Consider the following 24314-nt stretch of genomic DNA (forward strand, 5'->3'; position numbering starts at 1 on the left):
AAACTGTTTTTCAAGAGAGAATTTCTTTTTGTAGCCCTGGCTGTGCTGGAAATTACTTTGTATCACAGGGCGACCTGGAACTCAGAGCTCCAGCTACCCCTGCCTCCCAAATAGTGAGATCAAAGACATAGTAGCTTCTTAAAAAGTGATTTTATAGTCACTGAAGTTGCCGACCGCAGAGGGTTGATGGGTGTTTTCGATACTCTTTGCTTTCCAGAGTCAGACTTCCCCGTATGCAAATCAGATCCTTTTGTAAATTGCAGTTGCACAAGCTTTTAATCCCAATACCAGCGTGGGGGTGGGGGTGAAGCAGAGTCAGGTGGGTCTTTGTTAGTTCGAGATTAGACTGGTGTGTGTGTGTGTGTGTGTGTGTAAGTCCAAGACAATCACGGATTTATTGTTTGATCTTTTCCTTAAAATATAATTAAATTAAAAGCAAAATATAAACTCAAATCTGTTTCTACAAATGCACTCTAGAAGTTCCCTGGGAATTTGATAATAATGACAGTCATTTTGTCGTTTTCTGGAGCCACTAGCAGAAAATTGTAATCTTCCTTAAAAACCTAAAGCATACAGGTTTCAGCTTTCAGGCGTTATGCCTCCATTAACGCGATGCTTGGGACCCTTTAGTAGTACCCATGTGCGCACGCGCGCCACGCTTCCTCGTTTGTGTGGGCTGGGTTATGACGTCATTGTGCTGCGCGCCGCGGCCGGAGCTGTGGTTGCCGGAAGTTGAGCCGCGGTAAGTAAGTCGTGGTTGCGGAGCAGGCGCGGGGCTGGCGAGATTCAGTTAGCAAAGCTGTTCTGGAATATCTTTCACCTATCTATACTCGGTCCCCTCCTTCCACGGCAGGAAGTGTTCCGATCCCGGTGTCGGGAGACTCCTCGGGTCGCTCATTCTGTCAAGTCCTGCCTTTGCGGTGTGTGTGAACGGGCCCAAGAGTGAGCTTGTGCCTCTCTGGTCTGTGAAGGGCTTTGATCTTGTTACTTGTGTTATGAGGAGAACACAGTTTTTTCTTCAAGGCATCTCTAAGAAAGGTTTTGCATTCCCTGCAAGGGTCCCGAGGTTACAAAGTAATACTTACAGGAATCAGCCTCATGAGGCACGTGTCAGAAACTTTCAGAGACCGGTACAGTCGCCTAGAGAGGTGACCCCAGCCTCAGGGTGGCTGAGGCAAGAGAATTGCTTTTAGGACCAGCCTGGCAATCTGACATAGACCTTTTCGCAAACTGGGAAAGGGGCCTGGGATGTATGTAGTTCAGTGCCAGAGCGTTTCCTCAGCATTGCAGGGCTCTGGGTTCAATTACCAGGACATTCCACATTGAGACCGAATTTACCAGTGTTTCTGTGTACAATGTTATTTTAGGTCTTTAATATTTCTAATTAAAGTGCGTTTATCGTGTGTGCTCGCATGAATGTAGTAGCAATAGAAGCCTCCAGAGACAAAATATGTCAGATCCTGACAGAACTGGAGCTACAGGAAGCTGTCTCATATGGGTGCTGGAAACCAGACCCAGGTCCTGCAAGAGCTGTACACACTCGTAACCACTAAGTCCAGATATCTTTTCTGTACAATTTTTTTAACTGCATGTCGTGTAGACCATGTTGGTATTGAGCACTCACTCAGTGTTGCAGAGGTTGGCCTTTGAGTTTTGTGTACTAATACTTCCTTCTCCTTGGGTGCTGGGATTACAGGTGTGTACCACTATGCCTGGTTTATCTGGTGCTGGAAAACTGAACCTTGGGCTTCTTGCACGCTGGGCAGTACTATATCAGCTTGTAGCTACCCTCCCATTCCAATCACCTTATCCTTAAAGCCTGGTCACAAATGCCCTTTCCCCCTCCAGTGTTCTCTCTGGTGGGTTTTGTTGTTGTTTTGACTTTTGTCTTTTTATTATGATTATTTGTAACCCGTGTAATTGGTAAATACACACGTCTGTGTCTGTAGACCTGAGAGCTCTATCTCGGGCTTCTCCTTTCCCTTGAGGCTGTATATTTTTGTCATAGGACCTCAACCCACTGGCCTCAGTTTGTGAAAGCTCATGACTTCCTGTTGCTTCCAGCTTGCCTCCCCCAGTTCTTACTCAGAAAGTCATGTGAGGAGCCGAGGACTGTAGCCAGCAGTCAGAGCTCATTGCTAGGTCGGTTCTGGGAGTCACACATGCTCTTCGTTGAGTCACATTATCTTTGAAACCTGCTAGATTGCCTTCATCGTCCCTCGGTAGCTAAATGCATTCATTTACCCATAGTGAGCTCTACTAATATACAGGGATTTTCATAACACTTATTAGTACATCCCAGCATACCTTTCTGTGTGTCTGGTATACTATACATGCTTAACAAACATGTATGAGTACACTTAACGAACGGCGTATTTGAATGCCCATTATACTCTAAGCTTTTCTCTAAGACCTAAAGATGAAACAGGATCCCATAGTCCCACTTAGTGGTGATGGTGGTGGTGATTGTCAGTAAATTGTACATTTTAATGAGATGGGAGTGTATTCCTTAATCTCAGCACTTGAGAAGCTAAGGCAGAGAAGGAGCAAGAGTTCAAGGTGCTGCGTGTGGTGGGCCATGGGCTTTTATTTTGAAAGTGCTAGAGTGGGAAGCAGGGCACTGAAGAATATTAAGCAAGGAGGACGTGTGTTGACATCTCTAAGTCACTGAGGCAGCAACTGGGGACACCCATGTGGGTTCTGTGGTGGTGATCGGGTGATGAGAACAGCAGCGCATGTGCAGTGTGGCAACCGGCAGCAGAGCTCTTTGCTTATGGTCTCCTTTTATGCTGCCTTCTCTCAGGTTAGACTTGGTGTCTGTTGGCCTCAGTCTTCTCCCTCCTTTAGGGAAATGAGGCCCACAAATACCTTCCTCCTCTTCCTCCTGGTTTTCCCTCCCTCCCAGCGTCTGATGGCTGTGTGGTCCTGGGCAAGTTAAGGGACAATTGGAATTTCCATGTTCATGGCAGACTGGACAAGTCCTTTTCACCAGCTCTAGGTCCAGCTCTGGAATTTGGGATACTCCCTATCTTCTTTGCGGTGGCACTTTGAACTGGCTTCTTCATGGCAGACGGGAACATGTGTGGAGTGTGGAAAGGAAGTCTCTTCAGGCAGTCCAACTGTGTGGGGGAGGGTGCCGATTCCATGGTGTTTCCTAAAGCCCTGCTAGTGGCTTGGTAAACACATCATGTTCTTCCTACAGGCATGCTCTTATGTCTCCAGCAAGGTCTGGCTGCTGCCTACATGGCTGTCGGAGGCTGTTGTCCATTTCCTGTGTCCTCCCCTCAGTCGTCTGCTGGCTGCCTTCCCTACCCCTTGCTGAGCTCACCATCTCACACCCATCAGCAGAGGCTCTTCTCCTTTCTCTGTTGCTCCTCACCCACTCTTTTTTGCTTGTTTGTTTCTTTTTGCTTTGCTTTTACATCCTAACCAAAGTTTCCCCTCCTTCTTCTCCTCCCAGCCCCCCCCGCTTTGTGGAATATTAGTTGAAGATGTGTTACATTTGTTTATGCTGTGAAATATTTGTTTAATAATGCAAAGATGTGCTGCATTTTATGTTGGATTTGTTTAACTCTGTGAATACCGTCACTTTGCCTGTCTAAAACAGCCAGTGATTTATTTAATAAAGAGCTGAATGGCCAATAGCTAGGCAGGAGAAAGATAGGCGGGGCTGCTAGGCAAAGAGGTAAATAGGAGGAGAAAAAGAAGAGGGAGGAGGATCAACAAGGGCTAGCCACCCAGCCAGCAAGGGAGTAAAAAGGAAAGACATAGAATAGAGAAAGGTAGCTGGGCAATGGTGGCGCACGCCTTTAATCACAACACTTGGGAAGCAGAGGCAGGTGGATCTCTGAGTTCTTCAAGGCTAGCCTGGTCTAGAAGAGCTAGTTCCAGGATAGGCTCCAAAGCTACAGAGAAACCCTGTCTCAAAAAAAAAAAAAAAAAAAAAAAAGGAAAAGGAAAGATAAGAAAAACTGACTAGAAATAAGCCAAGCTTAGGCCAAGCATTTATAAGTAAGAATAACACTCTGTATTTATTTGGGAGCTGAGTGGCTGTCCCCACAAATGTAAAAAGAGAAAAACAAACAAACAAAAAAACCAAACACCCCATCCACTTCTCTCCTGTTTCTCTTCAGAAAAGGTCAGGCCTCCCATGGATATCCACCAGCTGTGGTATATCAAGTTACAGTGAGTCTGGGCACCTCCTCCTCTTTTAAGGCTGAATGGGGCAGTCCAGTTCAGTAGCTTCTCACCCACTCTTCTACAGTGAGTCTAGGCACCTCCTCCTTGTCCTCTATTAAGGCTGGAGGAGGCAATCCAGCAGCTCCTCAGCCACTCTTCTTCGGCCATCACTTTGCATTATATTCTAATTTAGGGAAAGACAATGTGTTGGCAGGGACCTTGTGGCTGAGGCTGGTTTGTAATACTGAGTAGACTGAGAGGCCATGTCTGGCTACTAGTGTGGCTCTATTTGAAAGGGAGGGAGGGATGACGCACAAGAGGAAGGGACGCTCAGGAATGGCTTGGAGAACTCACACCCTAAGAGGCTGATAAGTCCACCTGTGAAATCCCATCTTCTTTCCCTGGAACCTGCTTTCATTGTCTGTTCATTTTCTTTGCTGTTTACTAACGATTCTTACCTCAGTAGCCTCAGTTTTTCTCTTTTCTCTATTAGCTGTTGTCCGCCTTTCCAGCCAGTGTTGGTGAGAGCAATGTCATCCTGCTTCCTCCCATCCTCACTGTTTGCATTGCTGCCAGTGCCAGCATCCACCACACTGCTATCTCCCAGCAACTGTCCAAGATGCGCAGCTTTCCTGCTTCATCTCCGAACTGGTTGACATATGTGTCTTGCTGGTGTTGCCCTGTGTTTCCTAGCCTGGGCGTTTCCCTTTTGATTACATCCTTGGGCTCTTTTCCCTCTTTTGCTCCGAATCCCAGTTTTCTTCAGGGCTATACTCACAATTCTACGACCTTACCCACAATTCATGCTAACCAACCTGTGACCCCTGCTCTGTGTCACGGGACCCTCCTGTTATCAATCCTGCCATTCTTTCTGCATTCTTTACTATGTAGCCATCTTCTTCTTGTCTTCCAGAAGAATGTCAGAGTCTTCTTGGATTACTTCCTTCATAGGATCTCCTCTCCCAGGCCTGGCAACTATCAGATTTCCTAAATTGTGTCTCCTGACACCACTGTACCTGCTGTCCTCCTCCCTGCCTTTTTCTGTGCCTTCTTGCCTTACCTAGATTCCTGCCGTGCCTCCCCTGCTTGGGCCAGCTTAGCAGTCTCCCTTGCTACTGCATGATCCCTTTGTAGAGTGCAGAGCTCTGCTGGAATGCCGGTCTTTTTCCTGTCAGGCCCTTTAGGCTATGGCGTTGTCTACTCTGGTGATTAGAAGGTTTCCAGCTACTCCATCCTTGCACCTTTCCATCATGGTGTCCAGGCTCATTCCTGTTTGCCTGAACATACCTGGCTGCCCATTCGTTCCTAGATCTGGTCATCAGCAAGCCTGGGCTGTGTACGTGTGAGTGGCGGGGGGCTGAGGCCTGCGCTGGGAAAGCAGTGAACATGGGAACATGGAAACCAGCACAGCTGTGTTTGGACTTTCCTTCCAGGAAAGACAGATAATCCTAATGTGTAAAATAATGGACATAGTGGTACACTGGCCCTTCCCTGGAACCTGGGCACTCACGAGGTCAAGGTGGGAGGAATTTGAAGCCAGCCTGAGCTACATAGTGAGACTCTATCTAAAATAATAATAATAATAATAATAATAATAATACAGCTGACTGGTGAACGTGAGGTACAGACTGCTTTTGGAAGGTGTAGTGTCAAAGACTGGACTCAAGCTGAAGGCCTTCTGTAGAAAGAATGGCAGGGCTGAGATGTAAAGGGAGAGAAAATAACTGACTGGGGTGTAGGACAAGAATGTTCCTTGCTGTGCAGAAGCCATTGGATGATCCTGGAATTGATGTGGAAGCAAAACAGCTTCCTCTCCTTTTTTTCTTTTTTTGACTTTGAGATGGGGTCTTACTCTAGTGTAGGCTGGCCTCAAACTCAACACCCTCTTACTTCACTGACCCTGGGACTGGGATTGCAGAGATGTGTGCTGAAGTCCCCTGCCTACCTTTCTCCCTTTGGCATACTGTAGTGTGTGTGTGTGTGTGCATGAAGTCCAGAGGCAGACAGTGGGTGTCCTGCCACTCTTTACCGTATTCATTTGCAGCAGGGGCTCTCACTGAACCTGGACCTATGCTGGTGGCCACCAAGCTCCAGTGCCTCCACGGCATTCAGGTTACAGGCACACATGGCTCTTCTGGTTCTTTACATGGGAGGTGGGGAATTGAACTCAGGTCTTCATGCTTGCTCACTAAGTGCTACCCACTGAGCCACCCACTCTGCCCCAGTTATCTTCCTGATCCAGTACTCGTTGGTGCGGCCGCTGCCATCTGCCTCCATTTCTCAACATATTATGTTGGGCTGTTTTATTTTGCTTTGCTTTGCTTTGTAACCACAGGATATCACTTTTCTTTTTCTTTTAATTAAGAAGGAACTAGCCAAGTTCACTATTTTGTAGTGTGAGACTCAAAAGAAAAAAAATCGTTCCTCTCAGCCATCCCTAGGTCCCTGTTGAGAGTACTCTTCTGGTTTGTAAAGCCTTGGCTGAAGGGTGTTCCTGGGAAACAATCTGACCTAGTATTTGCAGTTTAGACATCCCTCTTCCTTCCTCCTCCCACAGCTGTGCAGACCTCTGTCACAGTTGTGCTGCTGTTTCTAGCATGCATTGCGTAACACAGTTAGCTTCAATGCTATCTGCTGCTAAACCCTGAAACATTGCATGCATGGCGGTTGGGGGCAAGAGAGTGGGTAAATGTTTGCTGGAAAATAGGAAACCTGTAATGTACATCTTTAACATGTTTTGATGGTGTTAGCTTGTCACTCCCATGTTGGGGACTGTACTTGTTAAGCAAGGGCTCTATGACCAAATTAGGTGCCCAGCCCCTTTGCTGTCTGTTTTGTGTGCCTCTCACACAGCTACTATGTGCATTTTCTGATTGAATAATACTGCAGTCAGTAGCATCTCATGTAGAAAAGTCTCACAAGCTGAAAAGACTTAGATGGGAAGTGGCAGAGGTGGGATTTGAACTCTAGTCTTTGGCTTGTGAAACTGTATCCTGCTCCCTCTCATTCATCCTACAATGTACCAGATTGCACTGTGTTCTTGCCGCTGGGTTTCAGATCCTCTTAAGAAAACTTTTCTCCCCTGGTGCTGTAGACTGAACCAAGTGCCTCAAACAGGTTGAACAGGTGCCCACTACTGAGTTACATCACCAGCCCTGAAATTTCTTTAATTTATACATTTTTTATTATTTAAAACAATTTTTGAATTTGAATATATTTTGATCATTTTTCTCCCCCAAGTCCTTCCAGATCCTCTTCCTATCCCTACTCATCATACTTTAAGTTCCTTTTTTTTAAGTTCTTTAAAAAAAAAATACAGGGAGCTGGAGAGATGGCTCAGAGGTTAAGAGCATTGCCTGCTCTTCCAAAGGTCCTGAGTTCAATTCCCAGCAACCACATGGTGGCTCACAACCATCTATAATGAGGTCTGGTGCCCTCTTCTGGCCTGCAGGTATACACACAGATAAAATATTGTATACATAATAAATAAATAAATATTTAAAAAAAATACAAAAACAAAGCCCCCAAAACCAAAAACACAAAATGAAACAACATCCAAATAGAAACAAACAAACAAACCCACCAAACTGTAGCCAAATGAAGTGCACAAAAAGCTACTGTGAAGTCAACTACTCCTGAATATGAGCCTACCTGGAATGGCTGGTAGACCTAGGTCACTGAATTGGAGAAGACTTGACTTTCCCTCTTACAGAAAGTATAAATGGCAGTGGCATTGTTAACCTTTACCCTCGTGACTAGGTTTCCGTGTATTCATTCATTTAAAAAAATTATATAATAAAATAAAATATAGTAAGATAAAAATTGTATCATGGAAGTTGGAACCAACAAAAGAAGCCCAAGAGAAGGCACAAGAATCAAGATCCACCGGTTCATACACTCAGGAATCCCATAAAAACACTAAGCTGAAAGCCATAATATATGCTAAGGACCTGGTGCAGACCCGTGCAGGCCCTGTGTCTGCTGCTTCAGTCTCTGTGAGTTCGAATGAACTTTGCTCGTGTTGATTTAGAGTGTGTTGGTTAGGGTTTCAATTGCTGTTAAGAGACACCATGACCGAGGCAATTCTTTTTGTGTAGTGTGTGTGTTTGGGGGGAGGGGGTTCAAGACAAGGTTTCTGTGTGTAACAGTCTTGACTGTTCTGGAATTCACTTTGTAGACGAGTCTCTGCCTCCCAAGTGTTTGGATTAAAGACGTGTCCACCATGCCTGGCAACCACAACGATTCTTATGAAGGAAAATATTTATTTGGATTGCTTACAGTTGAGAGGTTCAGTCCATTGTCATCGTGTCAGTATGTAGGCAGGCAGACATGGTGCTGGAGAGGTAATGTAGGTAACAAGAAGTGAACTGTCTCACTGGGTGTGGCTTGCATACATGAGACCTCAAAGCCTACCTCCTCGGTGACACACTTTCTCCAACATTCCATACCTACTCCTACAGGGCCACATCTCCTAATAGTGCCACTCCCTTTGAGGGCCATTTTCTTTGAAACGATCCCAGAAGGCTTTGTTTTCTTGGTGTCTTCTATGCTCGCTGGCTCTTACACTTTTGCATGGGGTTCCCTAAGCTCTGAAGGGAGGTATTTAGGGCTATGTGTTCAAGGTCTCTCACTCTGTGTATGTCTGGCTGTGGGTCTCTGTATTTGTTCCCATCTGCTACAGCAGGAAGTTTCCCTGATGGCTGAGCAAGGCACTGATCTATGAGTATCAGGATATCATTACAAGTTATTTTATCACTATGGTATGTTTGTTTTTCTTTTTTTAGACCATGATTATTTGGTTTTCCCCGGGGTCCCCAGGCTATCTAGTCTCTGGTTTTTGGTTACTCACACAGTGCCAGGTATGGGTTCCATCTCATATAGTGGACCTAAATCAAATCACTTACTGGTTGGTTATTCCCACAAGCTTTGTGCCAACACTGCCCTAGCATATCTTGTATGCAGTACACCATTGTAGTGCACAGGGTTTGTGCCAGCCTGAAACTTTAAAAAGGAATTTTTCTGTATGTGTGTGTGTGAGAAGAGACAAGAAGAAGAAGAGAAGCAAGAGAGTCAAGAGAGGAGCAAGAGGCAAGAGAGTGAGCTGTGCCTGGTGGCCACTTTTAAGGGTGCACATGTCACGTAGCAGATGGTGGAAAGGCACCTGGGAACAGGTGATGGCTTAACTGCTTCAGTGGCAGAGGCAGGCAGCCTCAGATGTCAGCCCTCACACCTAGTTTGAGACAGGCAGGGTTGGTTTTCCACTGTGAGCACCATGCTAGCTGGTGGGGGAGCGTCTAGAAATTCTGTCTCCACTTCCCTATCTCCCTGCTGGAGCTCTGGGCCCTAGGAACTCCTTTCTTTCCTCCTTTTCTGTGAGGGTTCTCAGCAGGAACTAGCTGCTCCATTCCCAAACAGCCTGTGCTGTGGTTGGTGAGCTCCTTTGAGGGAGGAAACCCCAAGTGGGCACATCTTAAGCAGAATTGGGGGATCCATGTTTGTGGATCACTATGGCCAGTAAAAAGAGGGATTAGAAAATGGATTACAGCTACGCCCCTGAGTAAGTCCTGGATGCCAAGCCCTGGAGCAAACATTCCCATCTTCCTTCATCCTGGCATCTTGGGTTATAGACACTGGCCATGCTTTACAAAATGGGAAGTCTAGGTGATCTTGGAAATCTAGTGAACTTGGAGGCTGGCTTCTAGGAGCTTCAGACCCAATTTCCCAGTGTGCATCCTGCCAACTCTGCATCTGGTGTTTTCTCTTTGAACCATTAATAAACACTTTCTTCTCTCTCAAAGCAAGCAAACAAAAAGCCTGAGACACAGAGAAATGACAATAAGGCCATCTGGGGGATGGGTAGGCTGGTGTGCTTTTCTGCTCCCCTCTCCAGGTCCACTTTCCCTGAAGAGAGCTTTTTGTTTTTCTCTGACTGATAATTTTCTACCAGTGTGTCTCTCTCATTTCTAACAATCCTACACTGGCCTGCAATTTGTGTGTGCAATCCAATTAGGCCCATGCTGAGAGACAGCTGCTGAGTGGCCTCAGCACACCCCAGCCAACACATCTTCTTTTCCTGACCACCAAAGCCCAAGTACCTCTTTCTTCCGCATGTTTGGTAACAAAAGGCCAGAATAGCATTGTAAAAGTGCTAGCTCATGGAGGACAAAGCTTATTTAAAGTGGGCTCCTTCTGTATTAGAAGGAAGTCAGCATCTGCTAACCCATGTGGGCCTCTGAAGCTCTTGGTAGACTTGGCTTTGTTTCTCTCTCTCTCTCTCTCTCTCTCTCTCTCTCTCTCTCTCTCTCTCTCTCTCTCTCTCTCTCTCTCTCTCTCTCTCTCTCTGTGTGCTTTTGGAGACATGGATTCTCTGTGTAGTCCTGGAATTCACTCAAGATCAGGCTGTCCTTGAACTCAGAGCATCCATCTGCCTCTTGAAGTGCTGGAATTAAAGGAGTGTGCCACCACCTCACTGCCTCGTGGCTTGGTCTTAACATAGGAGATTTTCTTCCCCATATTTATTCAGATTTAGCCCACACATATACTGATCATGATGGTGTTTTTACAAAGGTACATGCAACCCAGGTCATGCTCTAGAATCTTCTGGCTCCCTGGAAGGCTTCCTTATGCCCTTTCTTCATCATCTACTTGCCCCTACCCCGGAGTTGGCTTAAACCCAAAACATCTTGTTGATGGGGTTTTCTGCTGTAGAACAAACCTGTGTGTCTAAGTATTAAAATGGGTCTTCTTAGGGTTATCTTTTGCAAAAACACTACCAGAAGACCCTCTTTATCCTTCTCCTAGAAACTCCATTCATATTCCCCCCCACCCTACCCACCATGTGTGTGCGCGCGCGCGCTCACGCGTTCAGTGTCCCAGACATAACTAGCTTTTCAGTACACTCAGCTTTCTGTTCTGGTTTTATCCGAGCTGAGCCATGTTCCCACCATGCCCAGTGTGTCTTCTGACTCCCTCAGTTTGCAGCAGAGCCTCAGTTGGAATTCTGACACTGACCCCTTGGACAGTTGTCACCGAGCCCTGGTCATCCATTCTGCAGAATGTTTTTTCAGTTTGGGTTTATTTGCTGTTTATACCTAGGGTAGCAATGTTCTCATGCATTTGACATGACAGCACAAAATGCCTGTCTGCTAGCCTTAACTTTGACATCCTCAACAGCTGTGTGTGTGTGTGTGTGTGTGTGTGTGTGTGTGTGTGTGTGTGAGCTCTGAGTGTACCAAGTGCAGACCATATCACTGGGCCATACCCCAGCATAAGGTGGTGTCTTAATGACCAGGTTTTATCGCTATGGTCACTTTCTTCCTTGTCATTCACTGTTATTTTGTAGAGAGCTGTGCTGAGACTAAAGGGAGACCCTGCACATCCCTCTATAGGAACACTTTCAGAAGGACTTCCTTTTTTCTGCTTATGTGTAGTAAGGAGCACCTGCTTCTGGACTCTGAGGTCCTAGTCTTCGTCAGTAGGACAGTAGGTCATAGACCTTTGTGTCAGTCTGTAGGTTCCCAGGTGTTCCTTAGGCTTGTCGCACTGCCCATTTTAATAAGCTTCCAGGACCATAGTCTGTCTTCCCAGACATAGAGGCTCTGACTCTTGTGTCTCTTGAGGGAGATTCCCAGAAGGGTATCTAGGATTCATCCCAGTGACATCTGTTTTTTACATTATTATTTATCTGTGCGCGCGTGCACGCACACATATGCACGTGCGCCTGTGTGTATGTGTGTGCATGTGCACGTCATGGCACTCGTGTGGAGGTTAGAGAACAGTTGCAGGAGTTGGTTCTCTCCTCTGACCATGTGGTCTTAGGGATCCCGCTAAGGTTTGGTGGCAATTGTTTATCCACTGACACTGAGAGTCATTTTACAAAGGACTACCAGTGAGGGTTGGGGGCCAGCATGAACCATGATCTGTACTGTGGGAATTTACAGTTGAGTGGATGGAGGCGGATGGGCAAGACATGGCACCAAATATCGAGAGCTAGCTCGGAGACAGCAGTGCCGGCCTGTCGCTGCTGAGCCAGAAGCAGAAGAGGGCAGACAGTGTGAGGATTGTTGGGAAGGTTTTCAAGCACAGGGAAGCCCCAAGCTGGCTTCAGGATGCTAGGCAGTCAGTGTCGCCAGGTTTTTGGTCTTTTATTCAAGAATAAAATAAACCTCATAGAGATGGCAAGAAGACACTATTCAAATTAAAGCGAATTAGGTTAGAGTATTCTGCAAGAGAGCATCAAGCCACATGAAGGAAGATACTTAAGGGCCCCAAGTTACTGCCTGGGCTCTCTGTATGGGCTCTAAAGAAGGGGCTGTTGCTAAGGTGTTTTAGATTTTGGATAGTTCCCTATATTGATAGATTAGATCATATAATACTTTTTCTGCTGCACACGTCACTTCCCTGTATCTGATTTTAGTTATGTGCATAGGTATAAGATGGTGGATAGGAGGTTGTCCCTAAAAATTCACCTGAGGATGCAGTTTTGCCTTATTATACTATAAAACTGGGTCTTATACCTGGACACAGAGAGTGGGATTAACTGGAATCTGTCTGAATTTGACCTTTGTCAAAGGAAGGAGAAACCTATTCAGTTGTTGGGAGAGGAGTAGTGTGTGTTAGTAGGCCAGTATAGATGGGGGTCCTAGGTTGCTACCAGGTTGCCAGGTACATTGTTCAGAGAGGTTTGTGTATGTGTGCATAGTATAGGCAGGTAAATGTCTCAGGCTCCTAGGTGCATAGTTAGAAGAGGCAGGTGGAGTCCCAGTTTGCTAAACTATTCCCTATGCTTGCTTGTCTCCGTAGCTAAGTGTTGGGGAGCAGAAGGAGCAGGCCTCTGTTGGGGAGAGCTTCGATGCAGCTGCTGAAAGCGGTCATTAGGGAGCAGTAGACAGCTTGCCTTTCTTAAACATCAAGTTTGAGCTTCAGGGAGGCAGAGTCATGAGCTGAGAGTGTAGGAGTTGACAGACGGTGGCAGGGACCAGGAGAAAGTGTGAAGGAAATCCCCAAGATGTGGACGTGTGGCAGTGAGGTATGGTGCCGTGCTTCTGAGGACCTGGAGCCCTGTAGATTCAGTCTTTCTAAGGTGGTACCAAGTCCCAATAACTTTTAAATATGCTTCCTCTAGTGCTGAGAACTGGGTGAGTGTTCTTCATAAACTGTATTTATCTGATCATAAAGATACATTTACGGGGAGCTGGGCTTGGTGACATATGCCTGTACTCCCAGCGCTCAGAAGATCAAGGCGGGGGTTGTGAGTTCAAAGGACTGCTTGGTCTTCATAGAAAGATCTCAGCCAGCCTTTGCTATATACCGAACCCTGTCACACTCTCTGCTCTGCATGCCCAGTATTACAAGGTCACATCCTGGACCAACTGACTGTGGCCTTCTGTGGAGGCCCGACAACAAGTATTTCCTTCCACCTTGTCAGACAGTTTTAGCTTGTTCAAAGTTGTTTTTGTTTGTTTGTATAGCTCTATTCTGGCTGAAATTTCAGTCTCTCTAATGCATAAAAACAAAATAAACAAGATTTTTCAACTTTTTTCTAATTGTGTGGTGTGTGTATATGTGGTTGCGGAGGCCGGAGGAGGACACAGGGTTTCCTGCTCTCTCACTCTTCCTTCTCTCCTTGCCGTGGGGTCTCCATTTAACATGGAGTTCACGCTTTTGCTGACTGGCCTGCCATGGGCTTCTAGCGTCTACCTGTCTGCCATCTAGAGCTGGGGTGACAGCTGTGTGTGACCACACTCAGGTTTTTAGGTGGAATCTGGAGGTCCCAACTGAGCAAGTGTTCCGCCACTGAGCCTTTTCTCCAACCCCTGGTTTTGACATTTTTAAAGGGATTGTAGCAAGGGAGAATAATATATGACAGAAACTATTTGTGGTTTGCATTTTCTAGAATATTTACTTCCTAGCTGCTTTCAGGAACAGCTTTTGGGCCCCCTGTGTGGCTGGTGCAGCATCCTCTGAGCAACATCACTTGACAGATGATCCTCAAAGTGACACTCGGATGCTTCCACTAGTGGGAGGCATGAGCAGCCCATTTCCTGTCTGGACTGCTCAGGCAATATTAGTCATTTTGGGTTGCTTTTGGAAATTGTCTTACAGTGTGTCTTCTGAGCACTGGCCTTGAGTTGATGTCTTACTGTGTGTCTTCTGCACTCTGGCCTTGAGTTGATGTCTTACACAGTGTGTCTTCTGTGCTCTGGCCTTGAGTGAAAACAAGAGCACCTATTTCATGTCAACATTTGTCAAGCATCTTCTGTACTCCAGACACTACTCAGCTGAGAAGAGGTGAATGAGACAACCTTCTCTTTTTAATGCTAAAAAAGTATTTTTTAGATTTATTCTCCTAACATTAAAAAATTAAAACATGGCAGATAAAAGATTCAGTTTTTAGGGCTGGAGAGATGGTTCAGGGGTTACAAGCTCTGGCTGCTCTTGCAAAGGACCTGGGTTTGGTACTTAACCCCCACATGGTGGCTCACGACTGTCTGTAACTCCAATTCTAGGGCTGCTCACTTCTGGCCTCCCTGGACACCTGAATACTCATAATAAAAACACAGACTCACATGCATATAAATAAATATCTTAAAAAATTCTAAAGATTCAGTTTTAAGCAATTTTCAGTCTTTAAAATCAACAGTCTTTAAAATCTGTTTTTGTACCAGGTGGTGATGATGCATGTCCTTGATCCCAGCACTTGTGGGGCAGAGGCAGGTGGTTCTCTGAGTTTGCGGCCAGCCTGGTCTATAGAATTAGTTCCAGGACAGCCAAGGCTACATAGTATGACCCCATTGATAGGATTTTTTCCTAACGCGAGCTCTTGCCAATGCAAAAATCCCAATCAAGAAATATCCAGGTTTAATGGGATTCCTGCACTCTCGGGTGGCCCCCGAGAGAACTAGGAGGCCACAAACGCGACCACCATGAGGAAGGAAAAGAGACAACCTGTTTCTCCTTTGGGAGCTATCTTCAATACCCTGTGGCATGCTGGGATTTGGAGTCCAGACAAATACAACGCTCAGGCCTGGGGGCTGGGGACTACTCTCCCTACTTAACGCCCATCTCTAAAACCAAAAAGAAAAAAAAAAATCTGGTTTTGGATTTTTGTTTTCCCTTCCTTCCTTCCTTCCTTCCTTCCTTCCTTCCTTCCTTCCTTCCTTTCTTTCTAGGCTTTTGCAACATCTTTTTAGTGTATTAGTCAGGTTCTAGAGAGAAACAGAACTGATAGAATGAATATATCATTTATATGAGATTTATTAGAGTGACTTCTAGGCTCTGGTCCAGCTAGTCCAATGGCTGTCTACCAACGGAAAGTCTAAAACTCCAGTAGTTGTTCTGTTGAGGAGACTGGATGTCTCAGCTGGTCTGCAGTGTGCTCTGGAATCCCAAAGAAATAGACTCTAATGCCAGTGAAGAAATGGACCTGCCAGCGAAAGCAAGGGAAAGCAGGCAATGAGCAAAAGCTGCCTTCTTCCACGTTCTTAACTTAGTCCTCCAGCAGAAGGTGTGGCCCAGATTAAAGGTGGATCTTCCCATTTCAAAGACCTGGATTAAAGGTAGATCACCCATTACAATGATTAATTAAGAAAAATCCGTCACAGATGTTCCCAGCTGCTTAGGTGTAGTTAATTCTAGCTGCAGTCAGTCATCACAGATAGTCTCCAGCCTTTACAAAGGATACAGAATTCTCCCATCTGACACAGTCTTCTCTTTTCCCTCCCATTAGTGGGAACGCAGGGTGGCGAGGTGTTGGTGTAGTCAGCTGGGATGGCACTGATGACTGTGCTGGGTAACTCCTGGCACAGGCAAAGCCTACCCCATCCATGACCATGTTACATGGTGTTAGGTTCCTCAGAGGTCTAGCTTGTCCTATTGCTAACAGCAGATTCCTCCTCCTGTGTTTCTGTTGTGGCTACATTCTCCTGCCACACAGTGAAGCCCAGTCACATCCCTAAAGAAAACGGTCTTGTAATTTGCTCAGAATTTCTCAAAAGCCAAATGAGCCAGAGAGTGATTGAAGCCTGTGTCTTTTAATGCTCTCAGCACAGTGGTTATTGCCTTCATTTTTTAAAAATTTTTTTCTAGAACCCTCTCAACAGCTTTATTTGGGTATAACTGACATTACAAATGGTCTCTGGCATTCTAAGTAGTCAACCTGCTGACCTTCCCAGTGCCTGAAGTATAGAATGGTTTCCTTTTTATCTCTGGAATCCTCTGGCCCCAGTAGAATTCTGTCTCGGTGCCCTCAGCCGGTCATCAGAGAGCGCTGGGAAAATCAGTTGAACCTGACTTGAGGAGGAAGTTGTGGTCAGCTAATTCCTTGGAGGATTCCGATGAGGTTGCTTTGTACTGCTGTCTGCTCCTGGGCTAGCCTCCTCTTATACTAGGTGATGACGCTGGCCCTGGCAGTTAACATCTCAGTGCCTCATTTACTGGTCTGTAAAGGAAACAATGTAACTGATACTGGGTTGTCATGGAAAGGGTGTGTACAATGTTTAGTGTAGTTCTTGGTGCTTGACAGAATGAGCATCCAGGGGAAACACTGTCCACTGGTCATCATGAGTCTTCATAAAGGGAACTGGGGAGATAGTTTAGTCAGCAAAGGTCGGTCATAAGGACCCAAGTTTGCTCCTTAGAACCCATGTGAAAATTCTGGGCATAGACTAGCAAGGTGACTCAGCAGTGTGAAGGCGCTTGCCACCAAGCCTGATGACCTCAGTTCAATCCCAGAACCTACAAGGTGGAAGGAAAGAACAGATTCCTCAAAATTGCTCCCTGACTTCCTCATGTATGGCATGGCATGCTTGCACACCCTATCGCCTCTTATTTAAAAAAATAACTTAAAAATAAAGGCTTGGCACCGTGGCAAGCATTTGTAGTCACAGTGCTGGGGTTCCAGTGGTTCTAGCCTCTGAGCTCCAGGGCAGTGAGGTGGGTGTTGTTCCTGAAGATGACCCCTGGGTTGTCCTCATCTCTGTGCACACATACACCAGCACACGCGTGCCCACACACCTTTTAAAAGGCATCCCATGCTGTAATGGAAGCTCTTACCTGTGGGACCAGGAGCCACTGCGTCCCAATAACTGTGGGTGTTAATGAGAGCTATAATGAGAAGGGATTTTCCCAGCAAGATTTTCTAAGAATACCACAAAGGCCTCTGGTCAGGAAACAGCAGCCATGCCAGCATCTCCAGAGTAGGGCCAGGTATCCTCCTACATCACCTGGCTACTGGCCAGACTTGCAGGCTCCTGGCCACCAACCTTGGTCTTTGTCCCTGCATAAGAACACATGGGACCCAGGCAACTCAATTGTTAAAGTTTTTTTTTAATTATTATTATTAGTTTACTTTTATCTGTGTTTGTATGTGAGTATAATGCCCTCTGGGCCTCAGATCTCCTTGAGCTGGAGTTACAGGCAGTTGTGAGCTGCCATGTGGGTGCTGGGAACTCCATTCCTCTGGAAGAACAGTCCATACCCTTAACCACTGAGCCATCTCTGCAGCCTCATGCACCTCCTTTTCCTGAAGCTTGCAGAGAACCTGTAATCCCAGCACTCTTGAGGCTCAGACAAGAGGACCGAAAATCCATAGGCATCCTGGGCTACATAGTGAGACCCTGGGTGAGCCTTTGCCTGATGCACAGCGTTGGCCTTTGTGATCAGCAAAACTCACCAGTTCTATAGGGGAGGGATTATAAATCCCCACCTCCTGTCTTCTGTTTTTTCTCGGTTTTCCCAAGCCCTGTTGAGAGTATTCCATCCATGCATACAGGGCTCTGTGCCCAAGTGTACTTTAAGGGGGCAGGGCATACTGAGCCTGTGGAAAACAGCTGCCCCTGGGACATTCAGCAGCAAAGTAACCTAGCCCAAACCTTGAGGACACAGACAGCTCCTCTCCTGTAGTGACTCTGAGTTCATGGCTGCTCCCAGTTTTCTATTAAATTGCATTTTAGAGAGTCGTAGGCATTATCATCAGTGTACAGAAGATTCCCTGCGGTGTCCTTTGTCCTTGCTCTTTAAGGTCCTGGAACTCACAGGATCCTCCTGCCTCCTTCCCTGCCCCACCCCCATGCTAGAATTAAAGGCACACACCACCACACCCATTCCCTTTTTGATTTGTAATCATTAATGAATATTTATTGTCCATTTTAATGGTTTACTGTACCTCCTCAATACATGCAGATAACCTCCTCAATACATGCTTTGATAACCATTTTTCCTTATGATGCTCACTTACCCTCCCTTCCCCCATCCCTTCCACCTCTTATCTTTCCTTCCTTGTCTTTTTTTCTTTGTCTAATTCTGGCGTTTGCAGCTTAGAGGAAACACGTGCTAATTTGTCTTTCTCTCTCTCCTTTAACATGATGACTTTTATCAGACGGTCTGATTTCATTTTCTCTGCACTCCATTGTGTATCTATACCATTTGTCTTTAGCCACTCTTCTGCTGAAGAGCCACTAGGCTGATTCCAAAGACTGATTGATGTGTACAGCGTTGTGATAAGTGTGGACATCTGATATCTCCTGTATATAAGGTCTTAGAACCCTTTGGTGTATGCCCAGGGAACAGTATAGCTCAGTTATTTGCTAGCTAATATTTTAGTTTTTTTGAGGAATCCTGTACTGTTTTCCATAATGGCTGAACTACTTTTATTTCTACCAACAGCGCATATTGGGTTCCTTTCCCCTAAGTCCTTGCCAGCATGTGTTGTTGCTATGTGTTTTTTGATTGTCATCCATTCTGACAAGAGATAGAATATCAATGTATTCGAATTTCACTAATGGCAAAAGATAATGAACATATATTTTTATATATTTATTGGCTGTCATACTCTGTTGAGAACTGTCTGTTCAGTTTGTTTGCCCATTTGATGGTTGAATAACTTGTTGGTTTTTACTGAAGTTGTCACATATTGTGGATAATGAAGCCTCTGTCAGATGCATGACCTGCAGAGTTCTCCTCTCCTGTAGGCTCCACTACAGTGTGGTTGCTCTTTAGTTTGATGTAGCCCATATGTCAGCTCCCAAGGATCAAAACTGAATCATCATCTCAGTTAATGCAGAAAACGGCATTTATAAAATTCAGCATATTCTCTCAATTGAAAACTCAAGAAAGCAGACAGAGAGCAATTGCAGCTCAGAGTGGAAAAGGCAGGATAGGACAAACCTGGGACTTCTGTCAGACTGAGGAGCAGGAACTGGCTGCAGTGCCTCAGAGGGCAGAAAGGATGAGGTATCTGTACTCATGCCTCATTCAGTACTTGAAAGTTTAGCTAGAATATCCAGGAAGAGGAAGAAAGAGAGAGAGGGAGGGAGGGAAGGAGGGAGGAAGGGAGGGAGGGAGGAAGGGAGGGAGGGAGGGAGAGGGTAGAGGGGGGGAGAGAGAAAGGGGGAGCGGTATAAACAGGAAGGGAGAAGTCAAATTATCCATGATTGCAGATGGCAGGAGTCTGCTGTTAGAAAATCCTCATGACTCCAACCGAGACTCTTAAAACCCATAAACAAATCCAGCAAGGGAGCAGGGTACAAAATCAATGTTAAAAAAATCACTAGCTTTTCCATGTGCCAGTAATGAACTCTCTGAGACAGAAATGAAAGAAAACAACCACATCACTACTCAAAACAAAATGAAACCAGAATAAACCCAGCTGAAGAGGTGAAGACCTCCACCATGAAAAGTAGGGCAGTAAAGAAACTGACATCCGACAGTGGAAAGACGTATCGTGTCCATGAGTCAGCACAGCTACTACTGTTTCAGATGGCCACAGCATTGGAGCAGTGTGTAGATGGGCTACAGTCCCCAATAAAGTACCTACGATACTCTTCATGAAACTAGAAAAAATCCTAAAACACATATGAAGGAAACGGGGTATGGTAACAGTACCTGTAATCTCAGCACTGGAAAGGCAGATGCAAGAGAATTGAGAGACTGAGAGATTGAGGCACTGGGCTCACACAAAATAAAACAAGTTTATGTGGAAATACAAAAGATCCCGTAGAATCAGAACAATTCTGAGCAAAAAGAGCAATACTGGAGTCACCACAGTATCTAATTTCAAAATATGCTATAGAAGCTGGACATGATGGAGCATGCCTTCAATTCCAGCACTCAGGAGGCAGAAGCTGGCAGGTCTCTCTGAGTTCAAGACCAGCCTGGTCTACATAGAGAGTTCCAGGCCAGCCAGGGCTACACAGTGAGACCCTTTCATCTCATTTTATATCACACACACACACACACACACACACACACACCTCATACTATAGTACAAAGTTGAAGCAAAAACAGCACAACCTATTATAAAAAACAGTTATGTAGACCAGTGAGATTAAAAAAAAAAAACAGAAACCCAGAATTGAATGCATGCAGCTGTAGCCATTGTAGAACTGATTCCTGAAAAAGGCACCAAGATCAAATATTGAAAGAAAAGACAGTCTCTTCCACAAATGGTGCTGAGAAAACTGGGCATTGGCATGTAGAAGACAGAAACCCAAACCCTCTGTCTAACACTGTACAGATGTGAACTCAGAGGGCTGGAGAGATGGCTCAGTATTTAAGAGCACTGCAAAAAAACTCAGGTTCCATTCCCAGTACCCACGTTGTGCCTCACCGCCATCTGTAACTCCAGGTCCAGGGGATCTAGCCCCCTTCTCTTGCCTCCAAGGGTCCTGTACACAAATGGTGCATAGGCATTATTCAGGCACACAAGCAAACACATAAAATAATAAATCTTGAAGCTTTTAAAGTACTTGAAGGAAGACATCCACGTTCTGACTGAGGCAGCCATGTCCTCCATTAGCCCAGTAGCCTGTGTCTCTTATTTCTCCAGGTCACCTTCCTGGGCTCACCCATCTTGCTCACCATCGTCTTCTGTCTGACTGGGTAGTGGTGGAACACATGCCTTTAATCCCAGTACTCGGGAGGTAGAGGTAGGAGGATCTCTGAGTTTGAGGCCAACCTAGTCTACAGAGTGAGTTCCAGAACACCAAAACTACGCAGAAACCCTGTCTTGAAAAAATAAATTAAAAAATTTTTAAAAATGTTAAAAAAGGAATGTCTCTCTTGTGTTTGTACCCCTATCCTGATGCCAGCCCCACCTGCACTCTCCTGCACTCTCCTGGCTCAGCGTACTCGCTACCTACAGGGCTTTCTCTCATTGCTTTTTCTGGTTTGTTTTTGCTGTGCTGGGGATTGGGTCCAGGTCGCACTAGTATGTAATCACTGTACTCTAACCTTGCCTTGTTGTCCCTTGAACCCCACAGAGATTATGTTTGGTCACCTTTCCTAAGCGTCCCCAGGGAGGACCCCTCTTTCCTATTTTCATTTCCTCTGCCCTACTCAGTTCCTCATCAGTGCAGAGCCCTTGGTCTGCAATGGGGATGGAGCCTAGGGATTCAGGCTTAGTAGACAGGCAGCCTCCTGCTGACAGAGCTGCATCCATGTCCAGCCTCTGAACTGACCTCGCCATTCACAGCCCTTCGCTGCTGCAGGTGTGTGGAACTCTATACCGACTCCTAGCTCCATCTGGGATTCTTCAGCTTCTTTCACAGCTTCTTGGGTTCTGGTATTTGTAACCAGTCAGCTTTGTGCTCAGGCCTCCACTCTGGGATGACTGGTCTCCACTCCTATGGGAACCAGTCCTCTCCCTTTTCCTTGGACCGTCTACCCCATCATCTCCCGTACTTAGTCTTTCCAGGCTCCTTGGTGTCCTGCTCTTCCACCCAGGCTTTCATGTGGTCCTGCTGGCCCCCCCCCCCCCCCGCAGTCTTACCCCTTGATAATCTTGATATGCAGACACAGATGATGCATTCTGTTCAGCCATTGTTGTCTGAGCTCCCATTTCTCCCTCTGAAATCCAAAAAAGGTGGGGAATTGAGCATCTCAAAAACTTTGGCAGAATAATTGTGCAAACCCACTCTGGATGATGGGAAAGGAGTCTTTATATGTTTACTACTTACTTATATTTGAACTGTCTCTCTGTGTCTGGACCACATAAATGCAGGTAACTGTGGAGACCAGAAAAGGGTATTGGGTCCCTCTGGAGCTGCAGTCACAGGCAGTTGTAAACCATTAACACGGGTGCTAGAATCTGAACTCTTAGCCATCTTTCCGTCCCCTACATCTTCTTTAAATAGTAAATTGTTTGAATTAATCATTGTGGTCACAGGGTCTGGGAGTTACTAGCAAACATAAAATAAGACTATTTTATTTCCTATATAGACTTGTCTCTCTACTAACAAGTTCAGTGTCCTGAGTTTACCGCCCAGATCTTTCCTAACAGTCTGAATGCCCTTTGGCCATAGTAATAACTGAAGTGAATGCCTCCTTGCCATCTAAAATGCCACATATTGGATAATTCCTGTAAATGATACCTCATCTTGTAGTCAAGGCACATTCTTATCTTCCCAAACCAGAGTCTTCATTATGATTAGCATGGAGAATACCAAATACTGCATTTTACATCTTTCATGAGATGGTGGACATGGGCTAATGTTGGGGTGCAATAAAACCTGTTTCATTAAAACAGCCATCCTTGAAAATATTCTTAACAGCTCAAAAGTTGAGTCTTTACTAACGTTGAAGACCAAGAAGGCCTACTTTTTCATTCTGCACTGTACATAAGTTTCTTCAGGATTCTGTTTAAATGCAGTCACCCCAACCCTCATGTAGAAAGGCATGGTGAGCTTTGGTTTGGACCTGACAGATTCAGACTGGTACATCATGAAAAAGATAGGGGCTGGAGAGGCGGCTCAAGGGTTAAGAGCACTTGTTGGTCTTACAGAGGACTTGAGTTAGATTCCCAGCAGCCATACCGAACAACTCACAACCACCTGTAACTCCAATCCCAGGGGATCCAGCACCCTCTTCCAGCCTCCATGGGCACCTGCACTCAGGTGTTATTCTGCCACACAGACACATACACATTATTAAAATAAATCTTAATTAGTATTTTAGTTTGTTTTAATCTCATAAGTGATAAAATTATATGTATACCACAAGCAATGTTTTCAAATAAATTTCATCATTTATTATCAGTAAATGTTTGATTTCTCTATCTATTACATATCTGTTGTATTATGCATGTTCCCTGTTGCTGTGCTAGAATGGGAAAACTGGAGGAAGAATGGAAGGGTGTGTTCTGGCTCATAGTTCCCGGGTGTAGTTGATCATGGCAGGGAAGTCAAGGAACCTGTGGCTTGAGGCAGTGTTGTATCCACAGTCACAAAATGAAGAGAAATGAATGCCGGTCCTCAATTCTGTTACCTTTTCACTGGGCGGGGGCGTGCATATTTAGTGTGGATCTTCTCATCTCAATAAGCCCAGCCTCGAAATTTCTTCCCAGTCGTGCTCAGGGGCTTGCTCCTAGTGATTCTTGATTCTGTGACAGTCAGTGTTACAAGTGCACTTCTTGTCGACCTGAGATGCAAACACATCACCTGTAAGCTGTAACCTTCCACTTGTCCTCACAGACCCATGGTCACCATCCTGCAAAATGCAAAGTCTGTCTATTTTAGGAGGTCCCCATAATCTTTAACATCCCTTAACTCTCTGTTCAAAAGTTCAAAGTCTAAAATCTATTCTAAGACTCAAGGCAGCATCTTAACTGTGAGGATCTATTTTTAAAGTTACATATCCCTAATACCCACTGGCACCAAGTGAACATTTCTGTTCCGTAAGGGAGGAATGGAGGCACGACAGGGAAAGATCAGACAAGACAAGACTGAAGCCCAGCAGGCTTGAGACCAGCTCCTGCAGCTCCATGGCTGGTGTCTGGAGCTCACGATGCAATCATCCGGGCCCCAAAAGGCTTAAGTAGCCCTCCACTGCTGGCCTGGCGCCTGTCCTTTCGAACGCCTTCTCACACTGAGCATCTCCATCACCCTGGTGTCTCCATTGCAAATTAGACACTTTCTTGACCTTCTAGAACCTTGGTGTAAGCCTCCACAAACCTCCTAACCAGTGCATCTTTCATGCTTCTAAATTCTTCAATGAGTTCAAGGTGTAGACTGGCCACCATGGCCACAGTCTCTCTGTGCTATGTCCTCAAGAAATGTTTCCCGGGACCCTGATGAGAGCAAGGAACTCCTTCCCTCTCAAGTGAGTTTGTATTCACAGGTAGGACTATGTGTCCTTGGGTC

At 45.6% G+C, this 24314-nt stretch overlaps 1 protein-coding gene across 2 annotated transcripts in view; it reads left to right on the top strand.

Moving 5' to 3' along the window:
- The first annotated feature begins 682 nt into the window (after positions 1–682).
- Atg7 (autophagy related 7) overlaps positions 683–24314 on the top strand; it is a 211666-nt gene continuing 188034 nt past the window's right edge. For both annotated transcript variants that reach the window (XM_050148302.1, XM_050148303.1), the window contains exon 1: positions 683–742. In XM_050148302.1, coding sequence (XP_050004259.1) covers positions 684–742 — 59 coding nt within the window. In that variant the 5' untranslated portion in view covers position 683. The remainder of the gene's footprint in view (positions 743–24314) is intronic.

The sequence above is a fragment of the Alexandromys fortis genome, unplaced genomic scaffold (assembly GCF_014885135.2).
Source record: "Alexandromys fortis isolate MF-2015 unplaced genomic scaffold, M_Fortis_MF-2015_v1.1 scaffold_59, whole genome shotgun sequence".
NCBI lineage: Eukaryota > Metazoa > Chordata > Mammalia > Rodentia > Cricetidae > Alexandromys > Alexandromys fortis.